The sequence below is a fragment of the Dipodomys merriami genome, unplaced genomic scaffold (genome assembly GCF_024711535.1).
Source record: "Dipodomys merriami isolate MVZ:Mamm:240054 unplaced genomic scaffold, mDipMer1.0.p SCAF_3, whole genome shotgun sequence".
Taxonomy (NCBI): domain Eukaryota; kingdom Metazoa; phylum Chordata; class Mammalia; order Rodentia; family Heteromyidae; genus Dipodomys; species Dipodomys merriami.
The window spans coordinates 43,078,869-43,101,121 of NW_027204492.1; the positions used below are offsets into that span (position 1 = coordinate 43,078,869).

The 22,253-nt window shown below is 40.8% G+C and overlaps 1 protein-coding gene across 3 annotated transcripts in view; it reads left to right on the forward strand.

The window, feature by feature from the left end:
* The first annotated feature begins 322 nt into the window (after window positions 1-322).
* Btk (Bruton tyrosine kinase) overlaps window positions 323-22,253 on the forward strand; it is a 37,073-nt gene continuing 15,142 nt past the window's right edge. Inside the window, exons 1-6 of one of the 3 annotated variants that reach the window (XM_070040062.1) lie at window positions 323-523; window positions 8,077-8,209; window positions 10,035-10,205; window positions 11,667-11,765; window positions 14,589-14,657; window positions 17,874-17,955. In XM_070040062.1, coding sequence (XP_069896163.1) covers window positions 10,065-10,205; window positions 11,667-11,765; window positions 14,589-14,657; window positions 17,874-17,955 — 391 coding nt within the window. In that variant the 5' untranslated portion in view covers window positions 323-523; window positions 8,077-8,209; window positions 10,035-10,064. The remainder of the gene's footprint in view (window positions 524-8,076; window positions 8,210-10,034; window positions 10,206-11,666; window positions 11,766-14,588; window positions 14,658-17,873; window positions 17,956-22,253) is intronic. The other 2 variants (XM_070040061.1, XM_070040063.1) reach the window with 2 other exon arrangements.

Below are 22,253 nucleotides of genomic sequence, written 5' to 3' on the forward strand. Positions count from 1 at the left end.
TTTGGCAATCCTTTAGTCAAACTCCAGCAGATTGGGCATCTTTCCTCTTTCCCTTACATTTTTTTTATCTATGCTGACCATGCTGACCGCCACTTAGGTATTGTTCTCTCTTTATCTCAGAGGAGGTAGCCTGACAAACTGTCTGCTCAACCTAGCTTTGTTCAGAGGCTCATTGGCTCCAGTAATGCAAAGAAAGGTTCTTTCAGAACTAGACCCAAGATAGTTGTGTGAGAGGTCCCAAGCAAATGAAGGGCGGAGACAGTTGGGGTGGGGGGTGGATAGGGACAGCAGCAAGGAACCAGATACCATATTGCTAAGAAGAAAAAAGACATTGGTTTAAGTCAGGAAACAAAAAAGGGGAACTGAGTGGCTATGAAAGGGTGGGGTTTGCTCAGACTGTCCTTCCTCTCTGGATTGTAAGACTATGTCTCCACGGCCAGTGTCTTCGGAGATCCAGTCTGAATTTCCAAGTTCTGTCAATTCAATGCATCTGGAAAGCTACCTGAATTAATTCAGGACTGAGGTGGGTATGGGGAAGACAGGTGCTGGGCAGCAGCAGCAAGTACTTTGGGGGGGGGGACTCCCCCACCCCCAAAGGGCATGGAGAAAGCATGTTTGTTGCTGCCTATCTTCTGGCAGAGGAGGATGACTGGGAATGGGAATGTCATCAGTATAGGTGATCAGAGGGGCCGCAAGGGTCTGTTCTGTGAAGGGGGTTGAGGGGAACAAGAAGAGAAAAAATGCTTGAGGTGATCATCGGAACATATGGCAAATGTTAGAAAGGGACCTCTGCATAACTTTGTGGAAAAAAATACTGCAGGTGGCAAGAGGACATATCCTTTGGTCCAATATTGCCTCAAGACTCAAAATGTGTACTTGTATCAATGAAGAAGGAATTCTAGAAGGTCACTTATTTGAGAAAACAGTAAAAGCTCACATGTCACAAAGGGCAATTTGAAGTAGGGAAACACCCTGGCTAGACCACAGTGTAAGCTCACTGCCCTGGTATCAGGCCAAATATTGCTGGGATCACAGCTGGCTTATTGAATAGATTGTGTAGAGTCTGTGCCAACCTCGTGGTAACAGTGGGTAAGAGGCTAGGCCAAAAGAAAGCAGTCTCTGCCTCAGCCCACACAGTGTGTCCAACTCCTGAGGTCAGGGTGAAGGTTTTTTGTCTTGCCGCTGCCTATCATATATATGGCTAGCTTTTCACATTTTTATTATTTCTCCTCCCTTGTTTTCTGTTCTCCCTATTCCTTCTGTTCTTCCTCTTCCTTTTGCTACTAGCATCCTCTCTTCTTTATACCTTCCTTTTTTGAATTACCATATCCCCTGACAGAATCAGCATTTAACAAATAGTTTTTGACTTGCATTTAATTTTTCTTGCCACTTTCTCCTCTGGTTCTTTTCCCATTTCTCTTTCCCCTTCCAACTTACCCAGTACCTTTTCCATAGGGATTGCAAACAATGAATGTATAAATAAATGTAAAGCAGTTAAAACTGGGCTTGGGAATAGTAAGAGCTATTCCACAGCATTTATTATTTTCATTGAACCTAAGATCTGCCAGTGTCCCCATAGGCCTACCTAGAGCAACTGCTATGACATTTAAACTAAAATGAAAGGGTTTGCTGGCCCCTCAAGACATTCATTCTTGTATGAGTTGCCAGATCTCTACCTGACATCCTAATTTCCCTGCTGCTTTTCAAAGCTGAAAGCCTATCCATGTCTTGCATTTCAGAGACAGGGTAACCTTAAAGCCAAGAGCCTAGGGAAAGGTCCACATGCTCAGGGATTGCACTCTTTGCTGTTAGTTGTGTATTAGTTCTGTTCATTCCCTAATTTTACACTCCAAGTTCCTGAAGTAAGAGAGCTACAGCCTCTACACTGTTTATTTGAACAAAACAAAACAATACTTACTAAATAAGCCACAAAATACAAATACTCATGGAAACTTAAAGGTTATCCTGAAAAAATATCCCTTAGAGCTTGTCCTATCTGCTTTATTTTGACTTCTTTTATTCTCAGACTAACAAAAACTATTTTCTTGTGTCAAAGTCGAAATTCCTGTTGCCTGTGTCTGTTGATCTTTTTGTTTGGAATCCTTTGTAACCTCCTATAGGAAGAACTAGTATAACTTTTCAGCTACTTCTAGAGCGTTGGTACAGTTTTAAATTATCATTATGATTTGTTATTTCCATTTGCACAAATTTCAAGTTTCTTTTCAGTGGATTATACCACACCAGGAAGTCACTCAGGTATATGGGGAAGATACTGTTTTTGAAAACCAGAGTTTGGATGTTTTCCAAAGAGTGGTCCTATTCCTGCTACCTTTCCCTCCTCAGTGTTGCGATTTGAGAACAAGGGAGAGTGAGAATTTTGTGTGGCAGGGCTCAATAAGAAGTTAGAGAAAAGATCTTGACCTGTTTTTCTCCAAAGCTACTTTGTTATGCATGAGCTATCAGTGGGGGAGGGGAAGGGAGAACTTCTCTGAGGACCCTGAAACAATTGGGCCACGTGTGACTTTCAGTTTCTGTGGAGATTTATGTGCAGTGACTGAGGACAGTTTGAGAACTTTATAAACCTTTACTCCCATGCTTTCCTCCTCACCCTTTGAAAGTCCTAACCAGATGCCTATAGGGCCATATTGGCTATTTGTACCTAGAGGAAAAGCTTGTCTCACTGGCCTGCCTCCATAAAATGAAATTAAACTAGAGTCTATCAACTCACCTAATTTGAAATCAAGAGAAGTTAAAGTTCAAACAAGTAATTATTCATACTAGACACCATGGTACTAAGCTACATATTAGTCTGCTACTAGCTTTGCTATAGATAACACCTCTGACATATGAGTTTTGATCTTCCTGGTTGCCTAGGCTATTTTCAGGGTCTTGACTATTTTGTTAAGACCACTAATTCTTGCTGGGTATGGCGGTGCACATTTGTGATCCATTTGTACTTGGGAGTCTGAATATGTGTCATTTGATAATAGAGGAAAAATAAATGTCTAAACCAAGGAAAGCAAGAATTAAATTGAAAAAACCCGAAGAGGTTCACAGGATGGAAACCATAGCAGTTACCTTTAGGGCAGAAGCACAATACTGAAAGTCTTTCTACCAACAATAGACTTGAGGATAGATTAAGAATCTAGGTCTTGCAATATTGTAAATTGTAATATTGTAGAATATATTGTAGAATGAGCCATACAGACTTAGACATTTCCAAAATTACAGACTAGAAATGTAAAATACACATCACATAAAATACTACAGAAAGAACCAGAATCCTTAAATCTTTTGGAAAGGACAATGGAAGGTAAGAATTTTCCTAATAGCGTGCAGCCAGAAAACTGTTTATGGCTGGATGTCTTCTTCACAATTTGGTTACCTATAGCTCTGACAGTGAAGCTTATAAGTAATTAGGTTTCAGTGGAGCCCAAATAGAGCTTTTGGGGAACTTAATTAATTGGACTGCTTTATGGCTGTGATTGTTAATGGATTTTTGTGTGTGTGTGTTAGTCATGGTACTTGAACTCTGGGCCTGGGCGTTATCCCAGAGCTCTTCAGCTTAAGGCAAGTGCTCTACCACTTGAGCCATAGTGCCACTTCTGGTTTTCTAGTGGTTAATTGGAGATAAGAGTCTCATGGCTTTTCCTGCCTGGATTGGCTTTCCACCTCAATCCTCAGATCTCAGCTTCCTGAGTAGCTAGGATTACAGGCATGAGCCACCAACACCCAGTGATTATATTGTTTTTGTTTTGGTGGTAGTACTGGAGCACACAGGGCTTCTCCCTTACTAAGCAAATTCTCGACCACTTGAACCACACCTCTAATCTTTTCTTTTTTACTTTAGTTTTACTTTAGTTTTCAGGCAGTGTTTTGTGATTTTGCCAAGAGCCAGCCTCAAACTAGGATCCCCTTATCTATGTCTCCTGAGTAACTGATGATTACAGCCTGCACCACCACTTCTAGATTGCTGTTTGAGATATGATCTTGCTAATTTTTTGCTTGAGTTGGCCTTAAACCACAATCTCCTGTTTATCTCCCAAGTATCTGTGTTTAAAAGTATGAGCCTGTTTTGTTATGATATTGTAAAAACTTTTGCTTCTAAAGAGTTCTCAATAAAAATCTCAGAACAGTGGGGTGATTTGGGGGGCTAAAAAGATTTTGGGTAGACCAAATTTAACACATAAGTTACAGTCTATGTCTAAAGGCAGTTTGATAATTCTACCACATTTCATACTGTACCATCAAAAGATAGGACTAGAAAGAAGAACAAGGAACTTCGTGTTATACAAAGTGCATAAAAGAAATAAGCTGCAACTTTGCCTAAGTAACTGAAAATTCATTCTGAAAGTAAAAACTATGATCCCATGTACAAGAATATTCATGGAAATCCAAGCACTGATGGCTCATGCTAGCTACTCAGGAGGCTGAGATCTGAGGATCAGGGTTCAAAGTCAGTCCAGGCAAGAAAGTCTGTAAGACCTTTACCTCCAATTAAGCACCAGAAAACCAGAAGTGACACTGTGGCTCCAAAAGATAGAGTACTAGTCTTGAGCAAGAAGAACATGGGGGGCTGGGAAGGTGGCTCAGTGGTAGAGTACTTGCCTTGCATGTCTGAGGCCCTGGGTTCGATTCCTCAGCACCACATAAGCAAAAAGAAAAAAGCCAGATGTGGCTCTGTGGCTCAAGTGGTAGAGCACTAGCCTTGAGCTGAAGAGCTGAGGCCCAGAGTTCAGGCCCCATGACCGGACCTCAAAAAAAAAAAAAAAAAGAAGAAGAAGAAGAAGAAGAAGAACGTAGGGATAGCACCCAGGCCCAGAGTTCAAGACACATGACTGACAAAAAAAAAGAATATTCATAGAAACATGGTATATAACTTCTTAAAAAAAACAACATATTCCCTCAATAATAGAGTGGAGCCAAGCACCAGTGGCTCACACCTATAATCCTAACTACTCAGAAGGCTGACATCTGAGGGTCATAGTTTGACGCTAGCCCAGGCAGTAAAGTCTGTGAGATTCTTGTCTCAAATAAACCACCAAAAAGCTGGAAGTGGAGCCATGGCTAGCCAGGGCTAGCCTTGAGCAAAAAAGCTCAGGCATAATGCCCAGGCCCTGAGTTCAAACTCTAGGGCTAGCATATATAAGCACAAAAATAGAATGCACAAATTGGACTATATTCCTCAGATAGAATATTTTATGCATCTAAAATGAATTAAGACATACAAACTAGAGCTACCAAAGTTAAAAAAATCATAAAACATTACATTAAGAATGAAAGGTGGGGGCTGGGAAGGTGGCTCAGTGGTAGAGTGCCCTGGGTTCGATTCCTCAGCACAATGTAAGTAGAAAAAGCTGGAAGTGGTGCTGTGGTTCAAGTGGTAGAGCACTAGCCTTGACCTGAAGAGCTCAGGGACAGTGCCCAGGCCCAGAGTTCAGGCCCCAAAACCGACAAAAAAAAAAAAAAAGAATAAAAGGTGGAACTGGTATTGTTGCTTAGTGGTAGAGTGCCTGCCTAGCATGCATGAAGCCCTGGATTCAGTTCCTCAGTCCCACATAAACAGAAAAAGCTGGAAGTGGTGCTTGGCTCAAGTGGTAGAGTACTAGTCTTGAGCAAAAGAAGCTCAGGGACAGTGCCCAGACCGTGAGTTCAAGCCCAGGACTGGCAAAAAAGAATAAAAGGAATAAAAGGCTAGGAATATATACCACTTTAAAATTTTTAGTATGAGCCTTGGTGTCTGTTGCTCATGTTTGTAACTGTAGTTGCTCAAGAGGATGAGAAAGCAGTTTGAGACCACCACAGACATACATGCAAAACCCCCTTTCAATTGATAGTATGGAATGGTTATCATGTGCTTGTCATCCTATATCTATGGGAGGCTGAGAAAGGTTGCAGTTTCAGGCCAGCCCTTGACAAAAAAAAAAGTCTGGGAGATTCTGTATCAACAGAATCTGGGCATGTTACTTCAGCTACAATGGGAAGTGAAAAATAGGTGGATCATGGTCATGTGTGTCCCTGGACAGGAAGCAAGACCCTATCTTGCAAACAACTAATGCAAAAAAGGGCTAGATGGGTGGCTCAACAGTAACATGTCTGCCTAACAAACAAAAGGGCCACTAGTGGAAAAAAAATTAAACAAGTAAACTACACTGCATATCTTTGATGGATATTTACATATATAGTAATAACATAAGACTTGCCTATGTATGACAACTAAATTCATGATATTGATAAACCCTAAGGAGTTAGGGAACTAAGATTATATAGTACACAGGGACATTTGCCTCAATGGATAGCATTTTATTTCTAAAAGACCCCTGATGCAATAATGGCACAATGTTGGATTCTGAACTCAGTAGCAATTCCAAAGGTGAAATATTATCTTCATGCTATTGAAATATTCTATTGTATACAATAAAATATGCCAATGAAGTGCTTCACACTTGCAATCCCAGAACTCAGGTGGCTGAGGCATGAGGATCTTGTGTTTAATGCCTTCCTGGCCTACATATTGAGTTCCAAGCCAGCCTGGGCTAAAAAATGAGACTGTCTCAAAAAAGAAAAGAATAGTGTGGCCTGGTGTAGTGGCTCTTTCCTATAATCCCAGATGGTTGGTAAGTATTGATGGGAAGGATCATGGTTCAAGGACAGCTCAGGAAAAATTTAGTGAGGCTTCCTGGTCACCTAATAAGCTCAGCATGGTGGCACACATTTGTGATCCCAGCTACACAGGAGACATAAATAGGAGGATCACAATTCAGACTTGCTTTGGCAAAAATGAATCAATTAAAAAATAACAAAAGCAAAAAAAAAGGACTTGGTTTGAGGCTCAAGTACTTAAAAAAAGATGCAAAATTTTATAATTTTATAGTCTCAGAAAGCAAGAACAACCCGAGAGAGAGAGAGAGACAGAGAGACAGAGAGACAGAGAGAGACAGAGACAGAGAGACAGAGAGGCAGAGAGACAGAGACAGACAGACAGAGACAGAGAGACAGAGAAAGAGACAGACAGAGAGAGAAAGAGAGACAGAGAGAGAAAGAGAGACAGAGAGAGACAGAGACAGATGGAGACAGAGAGAGACGGACACAGAGAGAGACAGACAGAGAGAGACAGAGACAGAGGGAATCAGAGAGAGAGAGAAAGAGAGACAGACAGAGAGAGAAAGAGAGACAGAGAGAGACAGAGGGAGACAGATGGAGACAGAGAGAGAGACAGAGATGGAGACAGATAGACAGGGAGAGATAGTGGGAGACAGAGAGAGAGAGAGAGACAGAGAGGCAGAGAGACAGAGAGACAGAGACAGACAGACAGAAAGAGAGAAAGAGAGACAGACAGAGAGACAGAGAGAGACAGAGACAGATGGAGACAGAGACAGAGAGAGACAGAGACAGAGACAGAGACAGAGGGAGACAGAGAGAAAGAGAGACAGACAGAGAGAGAGAGACAGAGGGAGACAGACAGAGACAGAGAGAGAGACAGAGACAGATAGACAGGGAGAGACAGCGGGAGACAGAGAGAGAGAGAGAGAGAGAGAGAGAGAGAGAGAAAGAAAGAAAGAAAGGAATACAGGTTCTACCCAAATACTGTGATTTTATTTTATTAACTGTAAATATCCTGAAAAAAATGCAAAACTGGGGACTGGGAAGGTGGCTCAGTGGTAGAGCGCTTGCCTTGCATGCATGAGGCCCTGGGTTCGATTCCTCAGCACCACATAAGCAAAAAGAAAAAAGCTGGAAGTGGCGCTATGGCTCAAGTGGTAGAGCGCTAGCTTTGAGCTGAAGAGCTGAGGGGCAGTGTCCAGGCCCAGAGTTCAGGCCCCACGACCGGACCCCCCCCCCCAAAAAAAAAGTGCAAAAGTGTTCTAGGAATCAATCAGTGAGACAGTCTCCTGTAGAGGATTTAAAGAAGGAAAATATAAGCAAAGATGGCAAGATTGAGAAAAGTGTTTTCCTTAAAAGAAAAAGAACAGTGACAGTTTAGGCAGATCACCCTGAGGCCTAGAGGAATAGGCAGAAGTGTCCCTGGGTTCTGAATTCTGCCTTATCCTTTGTACTCACCATTTCCTTTCACAGAACATTCATAGAAGTCTGTGTCAACTTCTCTTTGATGATAGCCATCCGGGGGATGACAGGGTATTAAAGTGGCTGGCATTATACCCTGTCGAAGGTGAAAGCCAAATCGAACCAAAACAAAACCATCTGGGAGGTGAGGAACTGTACCTGAAAGAGCAAGGGGTCATAGATGATGAAATAGCAAAGATTATATAGATGGATGAAGCTTCTAAGAGTCTTGTTTTTCTCATCCATTGTCAAAAATAAATAATGAATATAAAATGCCTGACAGGCTGGGGATATTTTCTAGTGGGAAACTGCTTGTCTAGCATGTGCAAAGCTTTGGACTTGATTATCAGTGCACGCACACACAGAGTACATAAAATGCCTGATAAGTAGAAGGCACTGAAACAGGATTTTGTTTCAATCATCCTATAAAGAGAAAGGTTATGACCAGAATCTTGCTGGCCTATTCAGTAGTATTTTAAAGAAGAATTAAATGAAAATACTACTTCTTGGACATTCTGGCTAAGTAGTTGTTTGATTAGTTTTAAGATCTCATAGACTCTTCCCAAAGCCAGGCACCAGTGGCTCATGCCTGTAATCCTAGCTACTCACAAGGTGAGGATATCTGGTTCGAAATCAAATCTGGGCATAAAAATTCGAGATTCTTATCTCAAATTAATGAGTATATGGATGTGTGGCTTATGTGGTAGAGTGTCAGCCTTGAGTGAAAAAGCTAAGCAAACTCAAGGTGCTGAGTTCAAACCCCAGTTCTGGCAGGCATGTGTGCACGCATGTGTGTGTGTGTGTGTGTGTGTGTGTGTGTGCGCACGCGCGCACACACACACACACACACACACACACACTCACACACCCCCTCCCCCATATCTCTTACTGAGTTTTACTCTGCTAGTGTCCTTAACAGTGTTTTACCTGATAATAACAAAGATAAGAGCCAGCGATAAAAGCCACAAGTGCTATTAATATTAATTGGTTGGTATAGTGCAGTTTGTATGCTAAACTCTTCTTAATAAGCTTCCTCTTTCTGAATTCTCCCCATACAGAGCTAAGAGGCTCAAAAGGTTAGCTATGTAAAAACCCTTGCATTTGTAGTGTAACAAAGAGATACAATGTTATAACACTAAAACTCTATTTATTTTTTGCTGGTCCTGGTACTCAGGGCCTGGGTGCTCAGGGCCTGGGTGCTGTCTTTGAGCCTGTTTATGTTCAAGATTAGAACTCTACCTCTTGAGCCACAGCACCACTTCTGGCGTTTTCTGAGTAGTTTATTGGTGATAAAAGTCTCTTGGACTTTTCTGCCTGGGGAGAAAATCTGAGATCCTTAGATCTCTGCCTCCTGAGTAGCTAGGATTACAGGCTAATTGGTGTTCCAGAGTCCAGCTTGAAATGCTAAATGAACTGTGTTTTTTTGTTTTTGTTTTTTGTTTTTGGGGTTCTTTTAGTGATGGGAACAGAAGTGTCCCATTATTATAACAACACTTTACATTTTCCTTTCTTTTTTGTGTGGAAGTACTACGGCTTGAACTCAGAGCCTGAGAGTTGCCCCTTAGCTTTTTCACTCAAGTCTGACACTTTATAGCCTGAGCCACAGCTGTACTTCTGGCTTTTTGAGGTTTAATTGGCAATAAGAATTTTGTGGACTTTCGGGGCTGGGAAGGTGGCTCAGTGGTAGAGCGCTTGCCTTGCATGCCTGAGGCCCTGGGTTCGATTCCTCAGCACCACATAAGCAAAAAGAAAAAAGCCGGAAGTGGTGTTATAGCTCAAGTGGTAGAGCACTAGCCTTGAGCTGAAGAGCTGAGGGACAGCGCTCAGACCCAGAGTTCAGGCCCCACAACCGGACCCCCCCCCAAAAAAAAGAATTTTTATTTCAACTGAAATAGATACCAAGGCTGATGGGGAGCCAGGAAGGATGGGGATCAATGTGCTGGAGCCTTAAGAACTTTCCTTATCTACAGCACACGTGTGAACTCCAGAACAAAGAAACAATGGCCACAGTAATACTGGAGAGCATCTTTCTGAAACGCTCCCAGCAAAAAAAGAAAACATCACCTTTGAATTTCAAGAAACGCCTCTTTCTCCTGACTGTGCACAAACTTTCCTACTATGAGTATGACTTTGAACGTGGGGTAAGTTTTTCAGCTATGAAGATTGAATCTGAATATTTCAAGGACTTGGCTTTTAGGCCTTTCAGAAAGAGATAGGTGTTCATCGTAGGGGAAGGGACAGAAGTAGAATAGACCCAAGTACATTACAGTCAACAAAATATTTCCTAGTTTAGAACTTGTTACAGCTGTGCTGGGGCAAAAATTCAAAGGCGCTAAGAAGCCATGGGGGAATTCTTGTCATGGAATCTTGCAATTGGTGAGTACTTATTAAATGTTTGTTGCAAATGAAATCCTAGAGTTGGAAAGCACCGTTTTTATTGCAGAATTGTAAATGTATGTTTATTTGTTTATACCTGTCTGTCTTCTCCACTAACCTATGAGGTTTATTATTATTTTGATTATTACCTTTAAGTAGTTGTACCTGTATCAGTTTATGAGTTACAGTGCTACAATGCATCTTTGTGGTGTGTGTGTGTGTATGTGTGTGTGCCTGCCAATACTTGGGCTTGAACTCAAGGCCTGGGTACTGTCCCTTGCTTTTTCACTCAAGGTTGGCAGTAGTAGAATAACTTCTTGAGCCACACTTCACTTTTGGCTTTTTGGTGGTTAATTGGAGATAAGAATCTCACAGATTTCCTTAACAAGGCTGGCTTCACATCACAATCCTCAGATTTCAGCCTCCAGAGTAGAGATTACAGGCATGAGCCACAGCACAATGTATTTTGATTCCTGTCACCCCTTCCATTGTTCTTCCCCATCTTTCCCACCCCAATCCCTGTCTGTCACCTTGTACTAATATCAATCTAAAATTGACCAATGACTTCAAACTGAAACCTTGCAACTACCAGAGGAAGGAGTAGGAGAAACATTACACTATATGGGTAGGCAGAACTTTCTGAGAAGATTTCTAGGGGCTCAGGAAATTGGAGAGAGAATGGACAAGCTAAAACCTTTCTGCCCAGTAAAGGGCATAGTCACTAAGCTAAAAAGACAGCCTACAGAATAAAAGAAGATCTATGCCATCTGACAAGGAAAAAATCCTTTTAAAATTTATTTTGACATTACTTTCCCACAGAGATTGCCCTCCATTTGGTAGTTAAAGATGGTTAGATTAATGGATCTTGAAGATTGTTCCTTCTCAATATAGGTCTTGATATAGACTATGGTGGGGCTGGGAAGGTGGCTCAGTGGTAGAGTGCTTGCCTTGCATGCATGAGGCCCTGGGTTCGATTCCTCAGCACCACATAAGCAAAAAGAAAAAAGCCGGAAGCGGTGCTGTGGTTCAAGTGTTAGAGCGCTAGCCTTGAGCTGAAGAGCTGAGGAACAGCACCCAGCCCAGAGTTCAGGCCCCACGACCAGACCCCCCCCCCAAAAAAAAGATAAGTTATAGACTATGGTGACATCCTCATCATTATGAATGATTAAATAAAAAGTTTAATTGTTCTTAATCTGTCTCCATTTTCCCCTCATTCTTTTTCTCAGAGAAGAGGCAGTAAGAAGGGTTCAATAGATGTTGAGAAGATCACTTGTGTTGAAACAGTGGTTCCTGAAAAAAATCCTCCACCAGAAAGACAGATTCCGGTAAGAAGAGACTAATGTCAGAAAAGGAGGGCTACAGATTCTGAGAAACTTGAAACTTTTCAATTTTCTATAAGTAAACTGGTAATGCTGTGCAATGAGGAATACAGTCACATATAAATATATAAATGTCTTCATTATACTATGGCTTATTTATACTGAGTCTCAGTTTCTTTCTTCCAGCTGCAGAACAGACAACTCACTTAACATGAAATGCTTAAAAACCAATCACAAATCATTGCCACATCAGGTTTTCAAACTGAGCAGAGTAGGTGGGTTTTCATCCTTCAGTTACCAAGATCAGAATTTCACACTTAAGTCTCTATGTCAAGATCCTAGAGTCACATGAGATTTTGTTTTTGTTTTTGTTTTTTATTGTTGTTGTTTTATTGTTGTGCTGGTACTGGGGCTTGAACACTAGACCTTACACTCTCCCTAGGCTTCCCCATAGCTAGTGCTCTACCACTTGAGCTACACCTCGACTTCCAGCTTTTTGCTTGTTAATTGAAATAGTCTTACAGACGTTTCTGCTTAGACTGGCTTTGAACTGTGATCCTCTAGATCTCAGCTTCCCGAGTAACTAGGATTTCTGGCGTGAGCTACTGGCTATGGCACATAAGGTTCTTTAATATCTCATTGTGTGTTCTTTCACATCTTGGAGCTTTTCCAGTGTGGCACCTACTGGCTTTTGATTTTATACTTTATGATTAATTTATTTTTTGTCAGTCATTGGGCTTGACCTCAGGGCCTGTGCACTGTCCCTGAACTCTTTTGCTAAAGGCTAGCACTCTACCACCTTCAGCCACAGTCCCACTTCTAGTTTTCCAGTCTTATAGACTTTCCTGCCTAGGCTGGCTTTGAGCCACAATCCTCAGATCTCAGCTTCCTGAGTAGCTAAGATTATAGGCATGAACCAACAGTACCTGGCTGATTTGGTGTTTTCAAATACAGAACTTTTCATTTTTCCTGATCATAATAGTAATGCAAGATGACCCTATGGGAAACGAAAGACTAATGCACTATAGAAATTCTGGAGAATATATAAAAACTAAAAAATAAGAAAATTATGCATAGTATAATTATGCAGTCAAAACAACTATTGGCATGATGGTATATACACACTTTCAGATGCTTTTATCTACAGCAATCCATACACTTGCATTCATATATGTGGTACATAATTAGAACCCACAATCATATCATACTATTCATCTTACTTTGTAACCTTCCTTTACTTTTTCTTGAGACAAGATTTTTCCTTGTATCAGCGCAAACATGAGATCCTCCTGTCCTTGCCTCCAGAGTGCTGAGATTACATGCATATGCCATCACACCTTATTTGTATACTTTTTATACTCTTTTCTTAGAAGATGGAAGTAGAATTTTGTTTTTCTATTTATGAAATGTCGGTGCTTTGAATTTTATTTTTTTATTCTATTTTAGCTTTTTAGTAGTGAGATTGGATTTTCATATACTTCTGCAAACTATGTAGGAGAATATTTGTTTCTCTATATTCTTTATCCAGTATTCTGGATAGTTTAGGTTTTACTTAATTTGACAGTGAAGTAAAATACTATTTCATTCTGATTTATTTTAGTGTCCTTTAACTCAAGGGTAGATGATTATGTGTCCATTGCTCACATGTATTTTCTTCTTTTCTCCCCTCCTCCCCTCCCCTCCCCACTCCTCCTCTCTTCCTTTTTCCTTTCCCTCTCCCTCTCCCTCTCCCTCTCCTACTTCCTTTCCTCCTTTCCTTTCTTTGCAGTACTGGAGATTGAACTCAGAAACTCATGCTTGTTAGGCAAGCCCCTGTATTTTCAATTGTGGACTTTCAGTTAATCTTTTTGGCCCATTTTCTGTAATAAGGAATCTAACACAGGGATTCATGTATGCTAGGCAAGCACTCTACCACTAAGCCACATTCCCAACCTGTGGCCCAATTTTCTATCAAGATACTTATTATATGTCTAGTAGTTTCAAAGAGCTCTTAAGGTAATATATTAAAATATTTGTCCAGTTTATTGCTTTTCTTTGAAAAAATAAAAACTAAAATGTAAAAAATTAAATAAAACATAGTTGTTGTTATTTTTACTTTGCCATATAGGGTTTTAAAATTTAGTTAGTTCATCTTGTTCTTAATAGTTCTGACCTTTAAAATTATACTAGAAAGCCCTTGTTTCCCACAACATCACATAAGGACATTTATATTTGCTCTTGATCATTCATAGCCACATTTTTTTTTGGTCAGTCATGGGGCTTGAACTCTGGACCTAGGAGCTGTCCCTCAGCTTTTCATCCCATGGTAAGCTGAGCACTCTACCATTAAGCCACAGTGCCACTTCTGGTTTTCTGGTGGTTAATTGGAGATGAGAGTCTCACAGACTTTTCTGCCTGGGCTGGGTTTGAACCATGATCCTCAGATCTCAGCCTCCTGAGTAGCTAGGATTACAGGCATGAGCCATCAGTGCCCAGCTCATATTTTCATTTTTATAAAAATTAGGGGTTTGATTGGATTTTACTTTGATATATGGTATAAAATATCTATTGCATTCTTCTCCTTCGAATATTAGTAGTTCAATGTTTGTCCCAACATGAATTATTGAGAAAATTTGCTTTTCTTAGTAATTTGAAAGGTCTGCAGCCATTCTTAAGTGCTGGATCCTATGTACATGGTTCTTACCAGGCTGTGGGAAGTTAGTCACCACTAGGAATTAACATTGTGTGTTCAGCAGTCTTCTGAATCTGCTGTAGAAAGCCTTCAATAAATAAAGAAGTTCAGAAAACAACAAGGCATCAGTAGGATAACCCTTTCTTCTTTCATTACAGAGAAGAGGTGAAGAGTCCAGTGAAATGGAGCAAATTTCAATCATTGAAAGGTTCCCTTACCCCTTCCAGGTGAGCTATTTTCTCTCATCAGTTCTGAAAAGGACCCTACAATGAAGTTATCCAGGTTGGAGTTCAAGGCAGAGGGAAGGCTACTAGGTCTCAATGCACAGAATTTGAAATATAGTGGTGGGATACCCAAGTCTCAGATCTGCCTCCTTGACATTGCTTGAGGATATTTATGGAATAAAGAAGCACAGGGGATTTAAGGCATGGGTAAAGGTAATTGAAGTGAAGTAATTGGTAGTCTGTGCATTCATAGTCAATCCTTATGGCTGATATACATGTCCAAGAAATGACAGTGCAAGCATTATAACAGGTTGGAGATTTCAACTTCCTGATATCAAAAGGTCACCTAGTAGACACCTGTAGGCCCAAGTGAAGAGCCTCTCTCTCCCCCCCACCTCTCTCAATCTTTCTCTCTCTCCTTTCTCCCTTCCCCTTCTTTCCTCCCTTTTTTGTTGTTGATAGAGATTGAACTCTGGGCCAACACTTGCTAGACAGGTACTCTACCACTTGAGCCACATCCCTTTTGGTTAACTTTTACATCATAAGATTTCTAATTTTTGTCTGGAACTGGACACAGACTATGATCCTTCTTCCCATGCCTTCCAGTAGCTGGCATTACAGATATTCATCACTATACCTAGATTTATTTGTTGAGATAAGGTCTCATTAACATTTTACCTAGAGGGCCTTGAACCAATGTCTTCCTGATCTCTACTTACCCTTGGAGTAGCTAGATTTATAGACAGGGGCTGTCATGCCTGGCTTTTTCTTGTTGCTTTTCTGAGATGGTTTCACTATGTAGCCCAGGCTAACCTTGAGCCTCAAATCTTACAGCTTCAGACTCCCAAGTACATTGATCAAAAGTGTATACCACCATATCAAGCAAGAATTAGTGGTTTCAAGGACTGAGAATGTGGCTCAGTGGTAGAGCACTAGCCTTGAGCTGAAGAGCTGAGGCACAACATCCAAGCCCAGAGTTCAGGCCCCACAACTGTCAAAAAAAAATTAGTGGTTTCAGCAAAAGAGATAATGAAGACCTTGAAAATTGCCCAGGCAAATAGGAACATCAAAACCAATATTTAAGAAACATTTTCTACAGCAAAGCTAGTTGGAGACTAATATATAGTTCAATGCCATGGCATCTAGGATTAGTAATTTTTTTTAAAAACAAAGGACAGCACAGTGGCTCAGTAGAGTCATAGAAGTGAAATATACAAAGGGATGGTTAGTGTAAATGAGACTAGGCCTGTTGTGTTTATTGACTGGTGATTATCAAAGTTAGGAGTCTTTCCTCCCATAGCCTCTTGGAGACAAATATTCTTTTTGGTAGTTACATTCTTGAGAATGGCTGAGAGATCCTTGAGAGATGGTTCTGAGTTGCAGAATAAAACACACTGGTTTACAGTTTTAAGCCTTCTTCTAGTAATTACCCAGCAGATGATTGTGGTCTGTGGAGCAAGAGCTTGGTTTTAGCTGGACCAAAAAATAAGACTGACAAGAGCCAAGATTGTTTGCTTTCCAATTCTCCCAATTTAACATAGTTTTTTCTATTGCTGTACATGGAAGAGAAAAATTTTACAATTGTTATTCCATTATGGCATGTTTGGTTTATGATAACAACATTGGGAAAGATACTTTGCTTGTTGAGTGAACATTTCACTTCCTTCTGGTTCTGCTTCTCTTATCTATGGTGATCATGTGGGTTGAAAGATGGAGTAGGGGAGAATGAGTGATATTAGGAAGTTCCATATGGAGAAAGCCTCTTAGTCTCGTGCATAAACCTAAATTCTAATGTGAAATAGCTGAAAAACCAGCCCCATAGGCATCTGTTTAGTGGATGCAATGAAAGCCGGAAAGAGGAAAATTCAGTGTTCAGTGTGGCTTATGTCCTGACAACTCTGGAGGTCACATGTTGTGAATATTGCAGCCTCTGCAACAGTGAAAGCCAGAAAAGGAAGTGGAAAATCTCAGGGGAGGGGGCTTTCTGCAATGAATTTATAAGCACAGTAAGACTAACAAGCACAGAAGAAAAATCTAAAATGGCTTTATTCACTTTCCTGACTATTATAAAGGCTGTAAAGGATGTTTTAAGCCTAATTTTTACTACCACCATCTTTCAACAAGATGATGTTGCTTGTGCCAGTGTATGATGCTGACCAGTACCTAATTTAAATCAATTTATATTTGACTTTGGAATTTGTTGTGCGGTGTGTCTTAACTTTGTGAATGATAAAATCAGGTATTTGTATTTCATGCATCTCCACAACATGTAGCATGTCTTGCATAGGGCAGATTTTCAAAAAATGTGGACTGAGGTGGGCACAAGTGGCTCACACCTGTAATCCTAGCTACTCAGGAGGCTGAGATCTGAGGATTGTGGTTTGAAGCCAGCCCGGGCAGGAAAGTCTGGTGAGACTGATTTTATTTTCCAAATAAAAGTGGACTGATTTAGTGATAGTGCAAATATATACTTTGATTTCTCAAAGTAAATTTGTAGTTACAAATTTGGTTTGTTCTAACTAATTTTGGTGTGGGGAGGCTATAAAGTGTGGCCTCGATATTATCCAAATGAATAACATATATACTAACCAAGACATAGGTTATACATAGATCATCACTTCAATACCCTTCTATATAAGCTCAAAGTTTGATAATAAAATAGCAAAATGCCCTTTGCTAGAGAAAAAATAAACATCTCTGCTGAGTTATAAGGGAAACATTATAGACTAAGCATATACACAAAGCATATACACCAGTAAAGAGGAACTAAGAGTATTAAAAAAGCTAAGAGACTCAACATCTTCCATTCCTGAATAGTTTAGGGTTGTTCCAGAACCCCTGAACAACTGCTGGTGGAAGACTCTGCCTTTCTTTTTTGGGGGGGAGTGCGAGGTCCAGTTGTGGGCCTGAACTCTGGGCCTGGGCGCTGTCCCTCAGCTCTTCAGCTCAAGGCTAGCGCTCTACCACTTGAGCCACAGCGCCACTTCCGGCTTTTTTTTCTGCTTATGTGGTGCTGAGGAATCGAACCCAGGGCCTCAGGCATGCAAGGCAAGCACTCTACCACTGAGCCACCTTCCCAGCCCCAAGACCCTGCCTTTCTTTGCTTTCTACAATGCATATATAAAGTTATATAAAGTTATATTTAAATTTATTGTGTCCATGTCTTTCTCCCCACTCACCCAAAATCCTAACTGAAGAATTCTGTGTCCACTGCTCCAGGTTGTATATGATGAGGGGCCTCTCTATGTCTTCTCCCCAACTGAAGAACTGAGAAAACGTTGGATTCATCAACTCAAAAATGGTGAGAATTATTTGGAAAGTAAAATAGTTTTATAGGGGAAAGAAACAGAGAGAGAGAGGGAGAGAGAGGGGAGAGAGAGAGAGAGAGAGAGAGAGAGAGAGAGAGTGAGAGAGAGAGAGAGAGAGAGAGAGAGAGAGAGAGAAGTAAAGAAGGCAAAAAAAAGGAAAGAAGAGAGGGGCGAGGGGAGAGAAGAAAGGTAAAGGGGCAGAATGAACTAATGAATAAATGGAAGGAATGTAAAAGAAGAGAAAGAGTCTGGGAATGTGGCTTAGTGGTAGAGTGCTTGCTTATCATGCATGAAGTCCTAGGTTTGATTCCTCAGTACCACATAAACAGAAAAGGCCAGAAGTGACACTGTGGTTCAAGTGGTAGAGTGCTAGTCATTAGCAAAAGAAGCTCAGGGACAGTGCCCAGGCCCAGAGTTCAAGCCCTAGGACTGGCAAAAAAAGAAGAAAGAGAAGTAAGGACAGAAGGAAGGGGGAAGGGGGATAGAGGGAATGAGAAAGCAAAGAAAGATCATATTTTGCTTTAATATTAGTTATAAAGTTTAGTATTTCATCATATGAATAAAATATACAAATTAGGCCAACAGGTGCAACCACCACTCAGTGCAATATTGTAATTATGGGGGAACCTCTATTTCCCTATATACCAGTTAAGATAGTGCCTTTTTCAACGACTATGCAATGGTTAGAGTCCTATGTATGGAATACTTAGTTCCAAAAATTAAACAGGTAATGTATAAGAGTGCTTCAAATTATAATAAAAATATCTTGATTTCAAGCTGCCTGGTATATCACTTCCAAGGTAGGTAGCTTCTGGTAAGTATTCCAATGAGATTGTTTGAGGCTCATTTTTTTTTCCTGAATGGGAATAATGATAATGCCTGATCTAACTACTTCCAGAGTTGTTCTAATAATCAAGGGAAGAATAATAATTGTGAAAATATGTGCAAAACTGTAAAGCACTATATAAGGAAGCATTGTACATCTCCTTATTATGGATAAATATTTTCCAAGGAACCATTTTGTGTCCCTCACGTTCTGCTAACTTAAACTTGAATATTGTTTCTGCACTGCAGAAACCATACAGTGCTTAAAGATAAACTTGACTGAATGCTTACAGCACAGGATGCAGGCCTTATATTTGTGTGTAAATATAGCCACATGTCAAGTGACTGAGAAATGAACTGGTTGGGTTGACATCAGGAAAGGCTGCTTAGAGAAACAGGAAGGAGGGCAGCCTGATAACTGCATGGCTCGGTTATTGCATGACAGCCCTTTGTCTTAAACATTTACATTCTCATCCTGGGTGGTTGGTTATACCATCATTCCTATTCACTGCCTTGAAAGCAAAAAAAGAAAATGTAGTTATAAAGTCTTTCCAACTGAAAGAAGAAAGGAAGAAAATGTTCATTCATTGAATTTTTGTTGTTTTGCTTTTGGTGGCACTCAGATTGAATTCAGAGGCTAGAGTGCCTTGCTAGTTAGACACTCTACCACTATTTCTCCTCCCCTCCCCTTTTTCCTCTCCTCCTCTGACACAGGGTATCATTATGTAGCCCTGGCTGGCCTCAGACTCTTGATCCTCCCACGTCAGCTTAGCAATCTCTCCCATTCTGTTTCACTGAAGATATTTTTCCCAGTTGTCCCACATGGATGTATACCTTGTCAGACTTGCCCATATTGACCACAGGAGCCAGATAACCTTCCAACAAATATCGTGATGTTGGAAAATACAGATGAGATCTTAATAACCTCGGATGGCCCCAGGTATTAGCAGTGCTAATAGTGAGCTACTCAAAGAACCATCAAATCACACTCCAGTGATGCTATACCTCTCGGGTAAAACATACCAAGTGCAAATCACTATCGTGGTAAGGAGACCTCACTGGAACATGGATCACTGCTCTAGAATACTGATTTCTTTCTTTGATCATGAGGGGCATGAGTAGCCTCCTGTTTTACTGGATTAAACTAGAGTGACGAATGAGGCTCACTATATAATTTAGATTGTGTATTTTATCATATGTGAATTATGCCCTAGTTTTCAAAGTGGGCATCAGGTACTGCATATACAGTTGCCATATTTTTCTCATGTCACATACTATGCAAAGGTTATATCCATGAGGACTTAGCCACAGACTCTCCTTCCATTTTCTTGAACATGGTAGCAGGCATTTTTATATTACATCACCACAAATATTGCCTACATTGGCTCTTTCCTTAGGCTGGGGATTGATACTAGCACCTCTCTCATACACTGTACCATTGAGTTATACCACAGCCTTATACTCATTCTTGAATTGTTTTCTGGTGAAGCTTAATAGAGCCTATATTAATTGCAATGTCAAAGATATGCTAATAGCCTGACCTCACCCAAATGAATGGAAAAATGGCATTAGCAAAATTGCAATCCAGGGAAGAATATTCCTGCATACCAGAACAGAATTTTAGCTGTTATCCTGATAAACATGGATAGCACTGATCAGCCCATTGGGTGTTTGGAGAATATGTGTCAACAATTAGTTTTTCCCAGACAATGCACTGTTGCACTGGTAATCAGCCTCCCCTAAGTTCTCTTACGTGAACTACTTTTGTAATTTTCTTATAAGCAGCTGGAAATACAAGCTCTGGATTAGCCAATGAAAGAAGAGATGTTATCTTCAAGGGATTTCTTAAGTGGCAGATATTATTTTGGAATGTTGGGAAGGTTCTTAATGAGAGTTCTGAGGGTAGGGAGGACAGGAAGTTTTTTTCCCCTTCATTAGTGTATTAACATAACTTAATGTATGAGTGGCTAGTTGTGATGAAGTATTGTTGGCACATTTGATGGTGCCAGCCTGCATAGGCACAGAGGACTTGAGGGTCTCAGATCCATTGGTGAGGAGACTGACATGGGGTAGGCAGCAGATGAAGGTGGTAAGATCAATCAGTCCTGACAAGGAAGATTATCGCCAACATTATTCAAAATTTTCATTGCCTGGTAATGATAAAGGGCAGACAGACTTTTGTTGGTTTTATTATTGTCATAAATTTTTCTATAGGCAATAGAGCTCCCTCTAGCCTGAACAGAGCCCATCACCCTGCTCTTAGTGGTCAAGATATGCGGGCTGAGGATAGGCAAGGGAGAGTGGTTAGAAGTCTTCAAATCCATGATGAAAAAGAGACCGCAATGTAATTCCTTAGAAAGGAATTGGGGAGTGGAATCAAGTGGGGGGGGGGGGAGGTTGAGGAATGAAAAGAGGAAGTGGAAGAATTGCAGACATAAAATTCAATGTATAAGCCCTGGGATTGATTGCTTAGTTCCACATAAACAGAAAAAACTGGAAGTGGCACTGTGGTTCAAGTGGTAGAGTGCTAGCTTTGAGCAAAAGAGGCTCAGGAACAGTGCCCAGACCCTGAGTTCAAGCCCCAGGACTGGCAAAAAAAATCAATACATATTCTACAAAATTAAGAAAATTGAAGGAAGTAGTAGAATTGGAAGGAATGAGGGAGAATGATGAAAGGGGTGACATTGATGAAGAGTCATTATATTCATATTCTACTTTGTTAAATGGCAACTCCTTTGTAACTACTTAAAATTTAAAAAAAAAATTTTTTTGGGTCCGGTCGTGGGGCCTGAACTCTGGGCTTGAGCACTGTCCCTCAGCTCTTCAGCTCAAGGCTAGCGCTCTACCACTTGAGCCACAGCACCACTTCCAGCTTTTTTCTTTTTTCTTATGTGGTGCTGAGGCATCGAACCCAGGGCCTCAGGCATGCAAGGCAAGCGCTCTACCACTGAGCCACCTTCCCAGCCCAAAACAAAAAAAAATTAAAGATATTGAGATAGCACTTAAAAAAGATAGTACTTTTGTTCATTGACCTATAAAATGCACCTGACCATCAGAACTTCTGAGCCTACTCCAAGGGCTTGAGTGAGTAGAATGTGACTAGCCAGCTCTTAAGGACTTGAGTTCTCTTTTCTTCTTTTCTGTCTGCTTCTCCTTACCTCCTCTTCCCTCTCCTCCTCTCCTCACTTCTCTCCTCCATCTCTTGAGATTTGAGATTACAGATGTGCACTTCCCTGCCTGGCTTCAACTTGTTTCCATATATATATAAAATGTTGTATAGAGGGGGTTACATGAGTAGGGTAATGAGTACATTTTGTAGGAGCATTGTTAGCCCCTCCTTTGTTTTCCCTTTACTATGACTTCCCTCCCCAACTCCTCCTGCTCCCCCCCCCCAACATTTTTTGTCAGTCGTGGGGCTTGAACTCTGGGCCTGGGCACTGTCCCTACGCTTTTTAGCTCAAGTCGA